At 44.2% G+C, this 17636-nt stretch overlaps 1 protein-coding gene across 1 annotated transcript in view; it reads left to right on the forward strand.

Moving 5' to 3' along the window:
* Positions 1–489: 489 nt before the first annotated feature.
* Positions 490–17636, forward strand: part of itga9 (integrin, alpha 9) — a 103749-nt gene continuing 86602 nt past the window's right edge. Inside the window, exons 1-5 of the mRNA XM_083774146.1 lie at positions 490–887; positions 1594–1721; positions 3734–3840; positions 7980–8103; positions 11490–11557. Of these exons, the coding sequence (XP_083630272.1) occupies positions 700–887; positions 1594–1721; positions 3734–3840; positions 7980–8103; positions 11490–11557 (615 nt within the window). The 5' untranslated portion in view covers positions 490–699. The remainder of the gene's footprint in view (positions 888–1593; positions 1722–3733; positions 3841–7979; positions 8104–11489; positions 11558–17636) is intronic.

Genomic DNA, 17636 nt, shown 5'->3' on the forward strand with positions numbered 1-17636 from the left:
TTGGGATGAGAAAACGTATGTTTACATTACCAAAGCAAAATGTGGAACATACAATCAAAACAAAATTTGTGCAATTGAATCTCCAATAAATCAATTTTCTATGTACTGAGATCACTCGATGCAGACATACATGATCAAGGATTGACATCTGCAGCTTAGATTCTCTGTAACGCCTACACAAATGTATATATTCTTTATTTTTTGTAGGATTTGAATTAAAGCTTATTTTATAATGGAGTAGGCTATACATACTGTAAAGCTTGCTGAATATAACTAAGTTCTATTGTGCTTTACAACAGAACAAACCTGAAAACGTGCGTCAGAAGAAGGGCCGCTAGATGGCGGTGGTGCGTACACACTGCAGCTTCATCCTGGTTGAAATGTGATGCGAGGTTCTACCCATTCACGTCCCTCCAGTCCATGACCGCATTGATCGCCAAGACGGGGAGCTTGGGAGTAAGAACTTTAGTCAGATTGGCACATAGAATGGAGAGGAGCTGACGCACCGTTATTTACCAGACCCGTTACATTTCATCCTCAAGCGTCTCTTACGCATGTTGTTATAGACCTACAAAGCGAGAGACTTTCCCCAACTTGTTGGACGGTGTTTTTTTTGTAACTTTCTTTTCCCCATTCCTTTTTTTAACCACTGAAAACTGATAGATTATAAAAAATATATATTGGATACTTTTACAACTGATGCGCAAAGGGATGATGGCTCTGCAGGGACAACATGTGGGACTACAGAACTTGTTTTATGTGTATATCTCGATTTCATTAGCTTATTCTTATAATATCGACTTAGAACATCCTTTAGTGTTCCGTGGACCAGATTCAAGTTTTTTTGGTTATTCCGTTCTGGAGCATTATCATGATAATACACGCTGGTAAGTCGCTGGTGTTATTGTGATACTTAATGTAACTTGTGTGTGCTGAAAGTTAAGTTGTGCTCTTTAACACAGAGTCAGACTGTTAAACGACATCGCCTAAAGTTTATAATAGGACTTAAATTATTTCTTTTTTTTTTTAATAGTTTTTAGATAAGATACATGTAAGCTGCATGCAGTAATCCTATGATAGTTTTCAATATTTCTTTCTAACGCTTGTCACATCACTCACTGTCTGGCGTCAGTGGCGGGTGTAGTTATTTTCTATGTATTTATTTTTTACAATACAGACAGTATAGATAGGGTATGTGAACACGTGCAGTAACCTTTTGTCAGTTTGCAATGCTTCATTGTTTACCAATCCTTGTTAGTTGTCACAACAGCACTCACAGATGGCCCATGTCACAGAGCAGAGTATGTTGTTATTTTGACCATTAGTATTAAATGACATTGACATTCCTTTTAAGAGGAATTTGGACTAGGCCAGTGGTTCTCAAAGTGGGGTCCCCCCTTTGGAGTGGGGGCGGGGGGGGGGGGTCTGCAATTCTGAGAGTAGGCTACGAATTAATGGAACCAAATTGACCCCTATACACGTCCATTTGGTTCCATATTTGTAAGCTCTCGAGAGGCAATAAAACAATTATAGAAACAGTGCCATTCATGGCGGGTGACAGTCAGTCACGCTCTGCCTCCTCTCTGTTTACAGGGTCCTGGTAGGGGCCCCGAGGGCCAACTCCACTTACAGTAGCTCTGTGCGCAGTCCTGGAGCTGTGTACAAGTGTCGAGTTCACAGCAACCCGGAGAGACGCTGCACAGAAATGGACCTGGGGAGAGGTCAGTATAGTCTCAATGGAACCGAGGTCTATGCTAACACACTAGGCTACTACTGCTTATACTAGCCTACTACTACTACGACCACCAGTCAGGCAGGCAGCACATGCATGCACTTCAAAACAAACACTACAGCCTGCTAACTGCTCAGCAATGTTACATTATATAGCTGATGTACATCAGTGGTTCTCAAAGTGGGTTTCCGACCTGACGGTCCCTTGAGGGGGTTCCAGGGGGTATCCAGCATCTGTGGCACGTTGTGAGCTTGCAGATCTGCTGTTTTCAAAATGTCTTGAGGAAAAAAAAGATTTTAAATATTTTTGAAACATTTTAACAACACAAATCCTGTATGGGGGTCCCTGGCACAACATTTTCAGATGGGGGCCAGATCTTAATTTGTTGAAAAGTTTGAGAACCAGTGTTGCATATCATTTGATTAACCACTTAAGCCCTATCTATCCTTAGTTGACCAGGGGGTCCCCCAGTCAATGTTTTTACCTTAACACGAAATATATTTGATGAAAATAGTCCAATCTACAAGCTCACTAAAGCTCACAGCCCATTACGTTGCAACACGTTGTGAGCATGATGTTGATCGGCTATTTTCGCATGTAGTTAAACTCCAGTCAGTGGACACAATGGCCAGTGTATAGAATGTATCCTATAGCCTAGTGGTCCGGCACAAACCCCTCTAGCATCTGTTTTGTTTTATCTGAAGAATACACACTTCTATCTGTCTTAAAGTGACAGATTGTGCTTTTGTTTTAGAACAAGCTATATGGCAGACATTCAAGTAGAAGAAGTGTGCAATATCAGAACAGAAATATTTTGATAAATATGATAAATGCTTCAGCTAATATTTTCCGAGCACTTGAGCCAAAAAGAAGTTGAGTTGTAGAGCTAACCCCTGGCTCTTTTCTTGTGGTCAACAGCTTGAGTGGGTTCAATGTGAACCTCCACTCTACTCTGTCAATGTGTCACCAAGGAAAAGGAAAACAGGCAGACATTATCTATGAGTTCAGTGCTGACCTGAAGTCTGTTTGCCTGAGCTCCACTCTGTGAATTATACGGCTCAACCCCGATAGGTTTATAACCTGTTATGTTTTAAGAATAACAGTAGTTCACACTACATACAGTTCTTCTGAATTGTCTTGTTCAGAAAGAAAGATACCGGTATTCCAATTTGACTGGAGAACATTATTTACTTACTCAAGTGCATTTTATTTAGTATTTGACCCTGATATTACAAACTTGGATCTGTTCTATTTTCCTAACTGAGTGCATTTATTTTTTTACTTTCTTCCACCCATGTTCAGTAGATCTTTTTTTTGTCTTTTGAACAGTTTTCTTGGTAGCCTACTTTTATTTTCTGTGGCTATTGTTGCACATTTTTGTCTTTTTTACTACGTTTTGGCCTCATCTTAGCCATGTAAAGAAAAAAGGACCTCAATGTGACTCTCCTGGTTAAATACAAGGTAATGAGATACACCACTAAACAAATGTTTCTGTTTTATTTTATCTGAGGTCAATATTCAGAGTTAAGGCAACAATCTGCATTGCACAACACCTCTTATAGTGGTCACTGGTCACTGTCCTGTTTCAATTCTGCGTGGGATGTTGTCAGACATAATATCAGGCCCCCTGGGTCATTAGAGACATGCATACTTGTGCAATTGAAATGACAGTGATTTGTTATGTCATATTTTTAAACTGAGAAAAGGATGTTTACGGTATTAATGCTGTTGAGTTGGACAGAAATACCCACACAGTCATTGTTAAATACTTGCAGTATAGCCACAGGTATTGTGGCTTTTCTTTCTGCAAGTGCTATTTCGGGTTATGTCCGACATTCAATCACGCAGAATGTTGCCAAGGGTGCTTGGCAACGATAAGGAAATAAACGCAAAGACCCGAAAATGCTGACAACAGCCTCACTGACCCACTGTGAGGCGTCCTCTGACTTGATGACTCATCGTGTGAAAAGTGCTCTCATTGTTCCAATGTGTTTGTTTCAGGAAACAAGCCCAGAGAGTCGTGTGGGAAGACGTGTCAGGGAGACAGGGATGATGAGTGGATGGGGGTCAGCCTGGCTCGTCAGGACAAAGCCAACGGCAAGATCTTGGTGAGTCCAGGGACAGAACACTAGCGCTGTTGCCTCACAGCTGGAAGGTCCCGGGTTCAGTTCCCGCCGGGGAAGCTGTGGGGGCGTGATCTCTCCTCCGTGTCATCAGCGCCCATACCCTAGGTGGGCTTGGTGAAAGGGCCTTCCTTGCATGTTCTCCCCGTACCCCCCTAGGCCTAGGGCCTAGCAAACCCTCACAAAAACATGCAGTAATCCTGGGCTCTAAACTGCCTCCCCCTGGTCAGCTGAGGCGCCTCGTGGAGGGGAAAGGAACTGGTTGGAATAACACGTTCCTTCCATGCGCTACGTCCTTCCGGGGAAGCTAGTGTGGCTTTGACCAGACTGATAATGTGGATTCACTCTGGCCAAAGCCAGGCCAATGAGAAGCGGCCTGCTCACTCCTCATGCATTGAAGGAAGCATGAGGTCAGTTCACGGCTCTCCCCATGTTGTCAGAGGGAGAGTAGCACCCAGGATTACGGCTTAGGCAATTGGCACCGGGTGAAAAATTGGGTTACAATTGTGGGATTAAAAAAAAAAGAACACTGGCAACCTAGAACACCAGCATCCAAACTCTAGGGAGAGGACATTAGCCAAAAATAGCAGATCTACAAGCTCACAATGCGATGCGTTGCGAAGCATTGTGAGCTTGTAGATAGCCTCATTTTGGCGCGAAGAGATTTGGAGTAGATGGTAGATACAGAGCCAACTCAGGTCCAGTTTACTAAGTCTAGAGGGTTTAAGTGGCTAGAGTCAGTACTGCAAACGGTTTTAACTTTTAATGCAAACCATGTACACTCGTAAAGGCACATTGGATTATACCACCATCATTGTTGCAAATGTCTTACCATGAACCGCATTGTTAAACCACAGCTGGTTCCCCAACATCAAAAACCCTCCCCTGGCAAAGGCCACAGCGTTACAGTACGTGTTTGAGCTGTAGCGGTGTCAAATCTTATGAATCACATTCGTCAATGGGGTGGGATGGGGGTGGGATGGAGGTGGGTGGGGGGGGGGGGGGGGGGGGGGGCTCGCTGTCGTAACAACTGAAGAAGGAACGGTGTGGCGACTGCTATGGGGTTGCAGAACTGCGGAAGGTACAACTTTGACCTTGGCTTTTGGCGCTAGAATTGACGACAGTGGAGAGACGTGGTTGTCAAAACTAGTCCTTTTAGATAAAATACCCGGGACGGTCAAGATAAATTGGCAGACTAGCCAGTGGTGCTGATCTAAGGAGGATTCTAGACTGGATGCTTTCCAAGAGATCACAGGGCAGCTGGTTGAGTTTGTTTAGGCTTCAAAAACTCCTCTGTGGTGGTCTCATCCAAGGGCAGACTTTGATTAAAAGCGAGCCCGTCTCTCCTGCAGTGGGTAGTGAGAGACTTCAGCCTCTCTCTGGCCCTGGAGTGGGGGTGGGAGTGCGGGGGGCGGGGGGGCTCGCAGCGCCTTGCAGGGCAGCCTAGAGGCGTCTATATTAAGGGTGGGCTGGAGAACACTCGTAGCCCCCCTCCAAGCCATGTGGACGCACTGTAAACAGTCCTGACAGGTGTTAATGTGCTTGAATGCTCGTTGTTGATTGACTTTGTCCCGAGGGATCTACAGGAGCCATGAGGGCTTTGTTTTTTTCCCTGTCCAAAGAAGTCCAGATAACATTTTGGCCAGCCATGGATGCATTACTTTGAATACATTCCTCATTTGGTGCCATTTTCCTTTTCATCTGAGAGGGGAATGCGTTGGCGTGATTTTTCCAAACCATTTTTTATCCTTCCGTCAAACTTAAAAGTGAGGCTTCTTGGACTTGTCAGTTTGGGATCATTTGACCATAAACTTGTATAATGAGAAGCATTTCGTTCTACACTGCAAAATCCTGAGTGTCCATTTAACTCTGAGAGCATAAAAATTGACCCATGGGGTTAACCACTTTAACCTTACAGTATACTTAATTGACCACAGTGACCCAGAGGTTTATACAAGGCCTCCTACTTTTTGCCCTCTTTTTCATGTCAAGGCCCACTATTCAATTGGCATTATGAGCCACGGACCATCCATTCAGTCTAATCACTAATCAGCACAACTGATGATATTTTGAATGTGATTAATCCGTTCTCAAATCTTCTATTAACGGCTAGGTGTGCTGCCACTTTAGTCTTTTTTCTCCTTTTTTGAGCGACTCCTCTGTGTACCTCCAGAGGGGGGCTCAACTTCGCTCAAGTACCACCTGTGGTAATAGTACCAGTGGTTGGGAACAGATAGATGGATAACTGTTGATCAAAAGAATAATTATTTGACATTCTTATTGTGTAGACTTCTTGTAAATTAACTTAGTAATGCAGATGTAACAAGGGTTCATTTGGTTACCAACTCTTCATCATTTAGCTGGGGACATGCACCTGGAACCCCCTCAAGGACCACTGGTGGTCCCCGGACCACTGGTGGAAAACCACTGCACTACACCAAATCTCTTCACCAACAATAGCCAATAATTATACACAACGTGACACTTTGTGAGCTTGTAGATCGGCTATTTCCCCCCAGAACGTTCGTCCCCAGAGATGGGGACACTAGGGTTCATGTGGTTGGAATACGGTGACTCTCTCTGCAGCCACGTGTTTGTGGGCCCTCGACAGAGTAGAGGCTGATGCTTGTTTTTAATCCCATGTGAATGGACTCACGTTTCTGTGCGAGTGGAGGAGGAGGAGGAGGAGGAGGAGGAGACGGCTGCTCGGCAGATGTGAACTGCACTGCAGTGATTTCATCTGTGTTTTCAACCAAATGAAGAAAAAAGGGGCCTTGTTCAGAACCAATCGGCACACAGGAGGCCGAATGGGAACATGACAACAGCACAACTCCATACTTGGTCTGCTGCTTCTGTCAGGGAAATACAAACCGAAACCGTAGCAGTTTTCTTTTAATTATTTGATCTTACTAGCACATATCTGCCACTGCACACAGGCCTCTGCAAGACCTTTAATTGCACCGTGCCCGTATCAGCTGATCTGTGATTTTTTGTTCTCCTGTGGAAACTGGAAATTCGACAGTATTATCACTAATGTAAACAATTCCCGGCATAATTCATACTTGAGCAAATTCCTTGGAGCTCACATTACCAGCCGTTATACTATACTGGCTTATTGGCCAGACTGTCGTTTGAAACACATGGATGCGTCTCCACGCGGCATCTTGCTTCCAGACCGTCGTGACGCCCCATGTGTGCACCCGCAAATCATGCAGACCTCTTTTTATTCATTTAGGTTGGCTGTGTGTGTGGGGAGTGCAGGGGGAAATGAGCTGAACTCTGCCTGTAAGAAAAGCATTCTGCGCTGTCCCCAGAGCCACAGGAGTCCGACCACCGTCCCAGGGTCCTAAATTATTACCACATTTATGTGGCATGCTTTGTGCAAAAAGGTTTTTAACTCCGCTCCGCAGTTTCCTGTTCGATTACTGATCTATGGAATGTGTTGTTTTTACAAAAACACCACGGCAGCTCAGAGTATCACTCCCCCGCCGGTGGACATTGCAATAAAGAAAACAGCGTTTGGGAAATTTGCTCCCTCTTTCAGAAGCAACATAATACGACGTGTGTTTTGCTTCTTCCATATTTGTAATAACGTTAATGTTTTTGTCTTTCTTCGCTGCTGTTGGCCGCGATGCCCCTCGGGGGGCACGTGGGTTCACTCGGGTTCTCCGCTAAGCGGAGATGAGCTGTTTAGGAAATTCAAACCGTTAGAAAACTCCAGTGTTGTAGCTAGAGGATGTTTTTGTGACTCTCACTCCCACCGTGTAAAACAGCTTTTTTTAAGGAAGCGCAGATATTAAGCTTAGCTGAGATATTCACACCACAGACCATGGCTGTTATGGTCAGGGGTTGGATGGGTTTTTAATTCCCATCCTCGTAGTCGTTCATTTGACAGCCACACAGACACACTGACTCCAGTCCAGAGGGAAAGGGGCTGGCCTGTCCCCCCCACCCCCCCGCCGTCCCCCCCGTCCCCCTCTCTCTCTGTTTCTGTGTGTATGAACTTAAACAGTCAGCATATTGGAGCAAAGACTCTAGTATAAAGTCGCCCGAACTGTTTTTTGTTTTGTTTCCCCCCTTCTGTACCATTATAAACAAAGTGACCGTTGTTGTGTCCCATGCAGGCCTGTGCCCACCGCTGGAAAAACGTCTACTATGACTCGGAGCACATCCTTCCCCATGGCTACTGCTCCATCATCCCTCCAACTCTACAGGGGAGGACGCAACCACTGATCCCCTGTTATGAAGGTACGCTACAGAGACCGTGGTGGGAAAACTGTACTCCAATGTTTTACTTTAGTAAAAGTATTACTGCAATATAACATATGCTCCATTACAAGTAAAAGTCCAGAATTCTAAATGTGCTTGAGTAAAAGTACAAAAGTATTGGCCTCAAAATGTACTTCAAGTACCAAAAGTAGAAAGTACACATTATGCACAAGGTCCCCTTTCAAAGGTTTTCAAATATTTTAAAAATAGCAGATCTACAAGCTCTAGATTGGTCGACATGTAAATAGGGTTGAAGTGGTTAATATATGTTTTGTAATGATAATGAAAATCTACAAAGTAACTGGTAACTAAAGTTGTCAAATAATTGTAGTGGAGTAAAAGTACAATATTTGCCTTTGAAATAGTGGGGTACAAGTAAACATACTGAAAATGAAACATACCGGTACTATACAAATACAAATACCTCAACATTCTACTTAAGTAAATGTACTTAGTTACTTTACAGCACTGGGTGTGGAAGCCATTGTAGCTGGAGGTCACATCCTGCTCATGTTCATGTACTTAGAAGTGTACTTGGACAATAAAGGTAGTGGTAATAAAGGTACTCTGATGAAGGCTCTCTGAGTTAACCACTGAGGCCCTAGATCCGTCGTATATGAATGCTACGTCAAATAGCGACAGTGTCCGATCTACAATGCAACCATTGTGAGCTTGTAGAGCTCACAAACAGTTGTTTTTATTTTTAAATGTTTTGAACATTTTGGAAAAACGCTGCCTAATAAAATGACATGCCCAAAATAGGCACGCCCGGCTTAATGTGGTTAAATGAACATAACTCTGTGCCATGTTTGGAGTTTGAATCTGGTCCAGGAGCTGTTTCACATGCTGTCCTCTTCCTCAACTCTCCACGTCTCTCTTCTTCACTGTCACACTGTCTGAAAGAAGTAGACAAACCGTTTGAAAGCGGAGAATATTGTAAGCGAGCGTGAGTCAAAACATAATCTTCCTTTAGTCACAGGGCGCAGAAGACAGAAAGAGTTTTTTTTTTTTTTTTATGTTCTGTTTATAAATTTTTTGTTTTTTTACAAATAGAAGTAAATTCAGAAATAAAAACAGAGTGACAAATACAAAAAGAAACTAAAACACACACAATAACAAAACACAAACTCCAAATCAAGACAACCAAAGAACATTCAAAGCACAACAAAACAATATATAAAAAATAAAATAAAAACTCCAATATAGTCAATATACATAGATCATGGTCACAGACATCATCCAGACAAGACAGGTTGGGCTGTCAGGCGACAGTTATATAGGTTCAATCGGGGGCACAAGTGTAAGGCGGTCAACATGAGATAGAAAAGGCACTCCAATTTAGTCAATATACAAAGCAGATCTCGGTCACAAACATCATCCAGACAAGACAGGTTGGCAAGTCAGGCGACAGTTAATCAGGTTCAATCGGGGGCACAAGTGTAAGGCGGTCAACATGAGACAGAAAAGGCTGCCATGTTTTACTGAATTTGGAGATTGAGCCACGCAATGTATATTATATAATATATATACATTGCATATACATATACATATATACATTTTTTTCCAATACATGAGAATAAGACGTCTTGCCAGAAGCGTCACAAAAGCGACAAGGTCAGATTGATATTTAGGCAGGGGGATAGTATCAGGAAGGACGCCAAATAGGGAAATAATAGGGGATGGGTCTATGGGAAACTGTAACACATCTGAAATAGTATCAAATATAGCTGACCAAAAAGACTGTAAGGCTGGACAGGTCCAAAACATATGAAGAAGATTAGCTGGAGCCTGGTGGCATCTATCGCACGTTGGATCAACACTATCATAAATCCTGGCTAACCGAACCTTGGTCCAGTACACCCGGTGGAGAAATTTACATTGCAACACCCCATGTTTAGCACATATTGATGAAGAATGAACACGACCCATAATGGCCTCCCAGGTTTCATCAGAAATTTCTTCCTCCAGGTCCTGGGCCCAAATATTCTTATAGGCAGTGGTTGAAGGTTGAAGGTCAAATAATGAGGTATAGAGTGACGATATCTTTCCCTTAAGACTAAGAGGAGCTGACGCTATAATTATGTCTATAGGTGAATTAGGTGGAATAGTCGGGAAACTAGTAAACTTTTGGCGAACAAAATCACGGACTTGCAAGTAACGGAAAAAGTGGGTTCTGGGTAGCTTATACTTTTGAACAATCTGGTCAAACGAAACGAACGTGCCACCATCAAAGAAGACAGAAAGAGTTGATCAGGAATTCACGATCAGACACATACAACTTTGTAAAGTCTATACACTTGAAGATGAGAGGGCCTGTTGGCCCAAGCAGTCAGCAGGTTGCGCTCCCTGTCCGACCCAGCTTGGCCCACGATGATCACTGCAGCTATCGCTGTGATTTATGGGAGCCTTCTTTCCCCTACGTCAGGCCTCTGACGGGCATTCTGGCACTCAAGGCCGATAGCCGGAGGGCCTTGAAGTGTGTCAAAAACCCCAACGCAAGTTCTCTGGCAAGACGCAGCACCTGGGAATCTGAAGGACGTATAGTTGGTTATGCTGCAGGATAAAGTATCTGACGCGTTACGCGTTGAGCCAGTTAAGAATTAGTGCTCCTCAGGCAACTCTTGTGTTCACATTATGAGGGTATTACTGTAATGGAAGTTTTTGTTGAAAAACAAGAGTTTGGCTTGCTCTCCTACATTTCTGTGGTGTTAGAGATCAAATTGCTTGCAAGGTAGGGGGAACAAAACAGTTTTTGCGAGCACCATGCTTTAACAGTTTGCAGGTTTACGATACTAGTAAATCAAGTTCATTTGGTATGCTATACAAATAGGTTAACATACTATACAGTATATGTTTCTCGCACCCATGGTGGTCTAACCCAGCACTTGCAGAAATCAAATTTCATTTGACAAGCAACCTACTGCATGAAATATTGAGCTGAATGATGCAAGTATTTTCTTAATATTAGTAATGAAACCCTTTTATACCTAGATCATGCTCCAGGGTCAGGGCTTTTTGTGTCCTTCCGTTTCTCTTGCTGCCTTCAAGCTTCGGAGGGGCCATGGCAGTCTTTGCAAGGGACCGTGTACAGTACATCTTGCACATATCCAAACTCAATATTGTTTGTAACATGAGAGCAGTATGTCCCCCCGTACCCCACCCCACCCCCCAAGTGTGAGTTTTTCTTGAATGTGGAGTTGTACCGTTTTTCTCTTGCTTTCTAGCCCCAGATTCATCTTGGATGGAGGAGCTACTTTGACTAGCTCCATATGGAATGCAGAGTGAACTCCAGTAAGTGCTGGCTCAGGCGCACAGTGAAATAATTTGTGGTTTAGTTTTTTTTTCTTTCTTTCTTTTCTTTACAGACTATAAGCAGAAGTATGGGGAGGAGCATGGCTCATGCCAGGCAGGGATAGCAGGCGTTTTCACGGAGGTCAGTGACGGTGCAATGTTCATCTTTTATCATCCATATGCCAAACCCGTTCTTCTGTTATTGAGCTCTAAAACAAGTCATTCTCAACTTCTTTTTAATTTGAAGACACTCATTTCATATGATGATCTTTCCTAGCACTGTGGCATCCCAGTATACACTGTATTAGCGGTGTTAAAGGGAAACCTTGCCTTAAAGCCCTTGTTCTGGTGTGCAGAGATCAATACTATGGTGAAAAAACATTTTGTTTGAGTTGTTTCTTGAGGTCAACATTTAGCAGGGAACTACACAGAAGATATAGGGTATTTTTTTGACACACTATATTATTGATCTCCTCTCAGAACAATGGGATTTTGATTAATATTCATTTTTTTCCTGTGCACAATTGAAAACAATGGACCCCCCCCCCAGGGTCCATTGTTCCCAGTTGTACACACCTGGAGTTACAGACCATTTTGGTTTAGCTGACCATTTAGCTGCAACGGGAACCCATTGAACCCCCTTGAAGACCCCTGGAGGTCCTGGAATCCTGAGAACCATTGCTGTAACTGTTAGTTGTCTGGTCTTTGTTTGGACTCTGTTATGAAGTCCGTCTGCTCTCAGAGACTCTTTAACAGTACCTTCATCTGCTAGGAATCCCACTGTTGTTAATGTTTGTTCAAACTCACTGATTCCATCAGTCCGTCCTGCGTGTTTGTCTGTTGATGACAGACGAATGACAGGCTCTTCTCAAGTCAATGTGTCTAAATCATTTTGTTCTAGGTTGATTTCTTTATTAGTAGTTTGAGAATGTATTTGATATGCTAATATTATCCTTGTTACTTTGTGCTCTATTTTACTCAACCGTGTACCCGTTGTTACTGTGGTTCAGGCCGCTGACTCTGATCTTGCACTTGGTGAGTTGCTCTAGCTAAGAGCATCTGCCAAGTGCCTTATAAGGGTATGTAAAACTATTACTGTAGGTATAGAAGTGAATCTACCCACTGCCCACTCATCTCCCGTTCTCCAAATTTATTCTGGAGCATTGTGACTCATGTAGGTTAATCGATTGACAGAGATTTATTTTATTAGCCTGATTAATAACCCTTATTATACTACATTGTACAGTGGTGGTGTGTGAAAATAACCGATCTACAAGCTCACCTAACTAACATAACATCACCATGCATCGTGAGCTTCTAGAGCTACAATTGTCACTGTTTTTGTTAATGAATTGCAATCGTATAAAGGCGAAGGTTTACAACAATCGTGACGCCGACTTGAAGTCATATCGCTGGGCTCCAGTTTGTGTATTTAAACAAACCAAGACGTCAGTCGCCTGCTTCCATAGGCAGATAGGAGGACTACCACTATACAGTGACCCTACATGACCTCTTTGACCTGCTTCCACCAGAGACAGTGTTAGAGGAAATCAAAGTTTCCTTCCCTTTACACAGCGTCTAGATACCATGCAGTCACTCTCTTCCCTACACTTGTTACTGCGTGGCTCTCACTGTTGATTTTAGTTTAGTCATAGTCTTTGGAATAAAACTTAATTTAGTTTTAGTCAACAAAAATGCATTTTTGCGGGCCTTGATGGCACTGTAATGCATGTTGCGTTTTGAAAACAGCCGATCTACAAGCAAGCACACAACGCGTCGCAGCGTTTCAACCCGAGGGCAACCAAGCATAAAATGATTCTCTTCTCCTCTAGTCCCCCCTAACATTTTGGCAAAATTGTTAGTATATTTTGTCATCGTGGCTTCGTTTTTATGTCGTTTTTATGTCGTTTTCGACGGTAAAAAGGCAGTCGACAGACATTTTTCGTCATAGTTTTCGTTGATGAAATCAACACTGCCAGAGGGTTTGTCTGTCTGGAGCTAGTCTCGCAAATCGACAGTGGTGGAAAAGGTACTCACGTTTCTTACTCAAGTAAAAGTAGCATTACTAGTGAAGTAAAATTCAGTAAAATTCTAAAATACAAATTTACTTCAGTGAAAGGGCAAATGTGTTGGTATCGAAATGCACTTAAAGTACCAAATTATGCAGAATGTCCAATTTCATAAGTAGCGGAAAGTAGCAAAATACTCCAAACTAGACAAAGTGCCAATCGGCACAGGTCTCCACCAGGGCAGGTCAGGTTGTGGCCTCATGGTGGCGCTATAACAGGCTGTTGAGGAAGATTTGGGCCGGAGGTTCGTGTTGGAGGGATGCAGGTACAATGTTTTTCCATGTGTGCATACATAAGTTGTATACAGATCGATGCAGTTATAGCTAAAAACAGGAATTGGCCTGTTATAGCGCCACCGTGAGGCTGATTTTGAGGAAAAAATTGTGGCATGTCGTCCTCGGCCTAGTGAAAATGTGCGTGTATAATTTAACGGAAATTGCACACTGTTTGTGATTTGTGGCCTTTTTTCGAAATGGACGAATCGTGTGAGCTTTGGAAGGCAATCTTAGCCAATCAGGATGGAAGATGGGAAATGGTGGCGCTCCGTGTTGATCACATGACTATAGTGTATACCGATTTGCGTGAAATTTGGATAAAATCTGAAGGAGTAATAATAGAAAATGTGTTTTACATATGTCGGCCTCCTGGTGGCGCTATAAAGAGCAGATGTGAAAAATTCCAGGCAAAGGTTTTTCCTTGGCCTCTAGGGAGTTGGCATACAAAGTTATCCACAGATCCGTGCAGTTAGAGGTAAAAACACTTTTCGGCCAGTTATAGCGCCACCTTGAGTCTGAGTTGAAATTGTTCATGTGGCATTTCGTCCTCGGCCTAGTGGGAATGTGGGTGCACAATTTCACGGAAATCACGCGATGTGTTCATGATTTGCAGCATTTTGTTTGAAACTGAGCACTCCTGTGAACTTTGGAAGCCAATCTTAACCAATCAGGATGGAGTCTGAGAAATCTGAAAGACCGGTTTCGTTGAATGGCTCTAGAGAGACTGTGTACCAATTTGCGTGATGTTTGGACAAAATCTGTAGGTGTACTGTGCAAAAACTTGTTTTGCACAAAGCGGCCTCCTGGTGGCGCTATAACAGGCCGTTCTGGAAAGTTTGGGGCAGAGGTTCATCGTTGGCATCCAGGGAGTGTGTGTGCAAAATGTGGCATGGACCGGGTTAACGGTGGCCGAGATTAGCTGCTCACGGACACACGGACGGACGGACACACGGACGGACACACACACACGGACGGACGGACACACGGACGGACGTAGTGCAAAACATACTCTCCCCACATGCCTTCAGCCTGGTGGAGACAATAATATGGAGTAGCATACGGTCGATGAGTGACGTCACAGGCTGGACAACAGAATTCCCAGATCCACATGGGAGCTGTTAATAGACCCTGTCTTGTTTGTTTGTCTTTTTTACAACATGGTTCTGCACTGTTGGAGTCTATAGCTGTTTATAAAACTGTCTCTGTCTGTCTGTCTGTCTGTCTGTCTGTCTGTCTGTCTGTCTGTCTGTCTGTCTGTCTGTCTGTCTGTCTGTCTTGTGTTATCTAATATCACAAAATGCTGGACCGATCAGTGCGAAATTATTTGTGCAAATAAATAGACAACAGTTATTATCCTTAAAAGGCATCTGTCTTGGTTCTGTGGTCCCATGTGTACAGCAGGTTCCAGAGTCAATCAGTAAGTCATTAATCCCAGAGGAAAAGAATAGTCACGCTTGGTTGAGCGGCCTGATGATGGCTAGTGGCAGAAAGTGTCCATGTTGCTTTGGTTGTGCCGGTGGGTGGTGATGATTCAGTGGCTGAATGTGATCCTCGTCCCCCAACAGCACATCATAGAGGGGATATATGAGAGTTCCACTCCAGCTACGTAAAATGGTAAATGGTGCATTTAAATAGGCGCTTTACATAGATTGTGCATTATATTCACCCCCCCCCCCCCACACACACACACACACACACACACACACACACACACACACACCGATGGCGGGGGAAACAATGCAAGGGGTTCAGTGTCTTGCTCAAGGACACTAACTCTGGGGGAGCTCGGGTTTGAACTGGCAACCTTGCGGTTACCATCCAGCCACTCTACCCCTGAGCCACTGCTTCCCACCCGTACAGTACAGTACAGTACAGTACAGTACAGTACAGTACAGTACAGTACAGTACAGTACAGTACAGTACAGTACAGTACAGTACAGTACAGTACAGTACAGTTTGTGTTGACCTTCTCCCCCAACAAACCATGCGTGGCAAAGACGAGGACACTTTAATATAAGCTGTCTTATAAAGAAAATAATAAATATGCATCAACTGAACTAGAGACAGACTGCTTTCTACAACGTATTCATGGTGAAATCATCACATCTGGAATTCTGGATGCCACATTGGCCCTTTCACAGTTACTGTACCTTACGGTGCCCACGCTTTTTTGACTTGAGAGCTACTTTTACTCAGATTAGTCTAAAAGAAATACCTACTTTTGCACTTTTACTCATATCATTTTCAACATGACTGATCTTACTTCTACTTGAGTAATATGCAAGTCAAGTTACAGGGATTCCACTTTCCTGTGCATCACAGTAAAACACTGCAGATGTATATATTATATACACAGGGCGCACGTGCAGGAATATGCTTACAAAAGAGGTTTGTCTTTATGTCATTACATCTGGCTTCTATGCGGTGAGACTACACGATCTGCACATGTTGGATATTATATTACTCATTTTCTGATGTGTCAGAGAGCTCTTACTTGGCCTGCTCGGGGTTACATGAATGCTTAATGGTCTGCATCTGCTTAGTTGTGTGTGTAGTGTAGGGGGCTTAAAGCAGTGTTTGGATGAGTTGACGGGAGGTTTGGATGATGTGACCCAGGTGAAAATTCTTTGGAAAAATGTGTGTGGCTTGAATTCCATGTCGATACCTTACTGTACTTGAATGTGGCCAGAGAGGACGTATAGGGCCTTAGTCAATACCCCCCCCCCCCCCCCCCAGAGAGGACGTATAGGGCCTTAGTCAATACCCCCCCCCCCCCCCCCCCAGAGAGGACGTATAGGGCCTTAGTCAATGGCCCCATGTTTTTTGACTGGTGGGTCATATTTTGACAGCATGCAGGAATTGCCTGTCATAATTTGACCCCCCAGTATTAGGATGTTAATTTTCATTCATCAGCCAACACTCCCCACTGACAGGTAGTTACCCCCCCCCCAGAGAGGACGTATAGGGCCTTAGTCCTACTTTTCCTCCCAGCCAACACTCCCCACTCACAGGTAGTACCCCCCCCCCCCCCCCCCCAGAGAGGACGTATAGGGCCTTAGTCCTACTCCTCCTCCCAGCCAACACTCCCCACTCACAGGTAGTCCCCCCCCCCCAGAGAGGACGTATAGGGCCTTAGTCCTACTCCTCCTCCCAGCCAACACTCCCCACTCACATGTAGTACCCCCCCCCCCCCCAGAGAGGACGTATAGGGCCTTAGTCCTACTCCTCCTCCCAGCCAACACTCCCCACTCACAGGTAGTACCCCCCCCCCCCCCCACAGAGAGGACGTATAGGGCCTTAGTCCTACTCCTCCTCCCAGCCAACACTCCCCACTCACAGGTAGTCCCCCCCCCCCCCCCAGAGAGGACGTATAGGGCCTTAGTCCTACTCCTCCTCCCAGCCAACACTCCCCACTCACAGGTAGTAGAGGACGTATAGGGCCTTAGTCCTACTCCTCCTCCCAGCCAACTCCCCACTCACAGGTAGTCCCCCCCCCCCCCCAGAGAGGACGTATAGGGCCTTAGTCCTACTCCTCCTCCCAGCCAACACTCCCCACTCACAGGTAGTTACCGCCACTCCTCCCCAGAGAGGACGTATAGGGCCTTAGTCAATGGCCCCATGTTTTTTTTGGGGGTCATATTTTGACAACCGTAATTGCCTGTCGTAATTTGACCCCTCAGTATTAGGATGTATTAGGATGTTGATATTCATTCATCAGCTCTCCCCACTCTCAGGTAGTACCCCCCCCCCCCACCCCCTTGCACATTATAGCAAGCTGATGCTGCCTGTCCAAGTTTCGATAATACAAGACAAACAATTACAAGGTGATAATTATGTTTGTCACCTCCATTATTATGTTATTTATTCATAAAGATTT

Source organism: Protomyctophum parallelum (assembly GCF_964188405.1).
Source record: "Protomyctophum parallelum genome assembly, chromosome: 10".
Classification (NCBI taxonomy): Eukaryota; Metazoa; Chordata; class Actinopteri; order Myctophiformes; family Myctophidae; genus Protomyctophum; species Protomyctophum parallelum.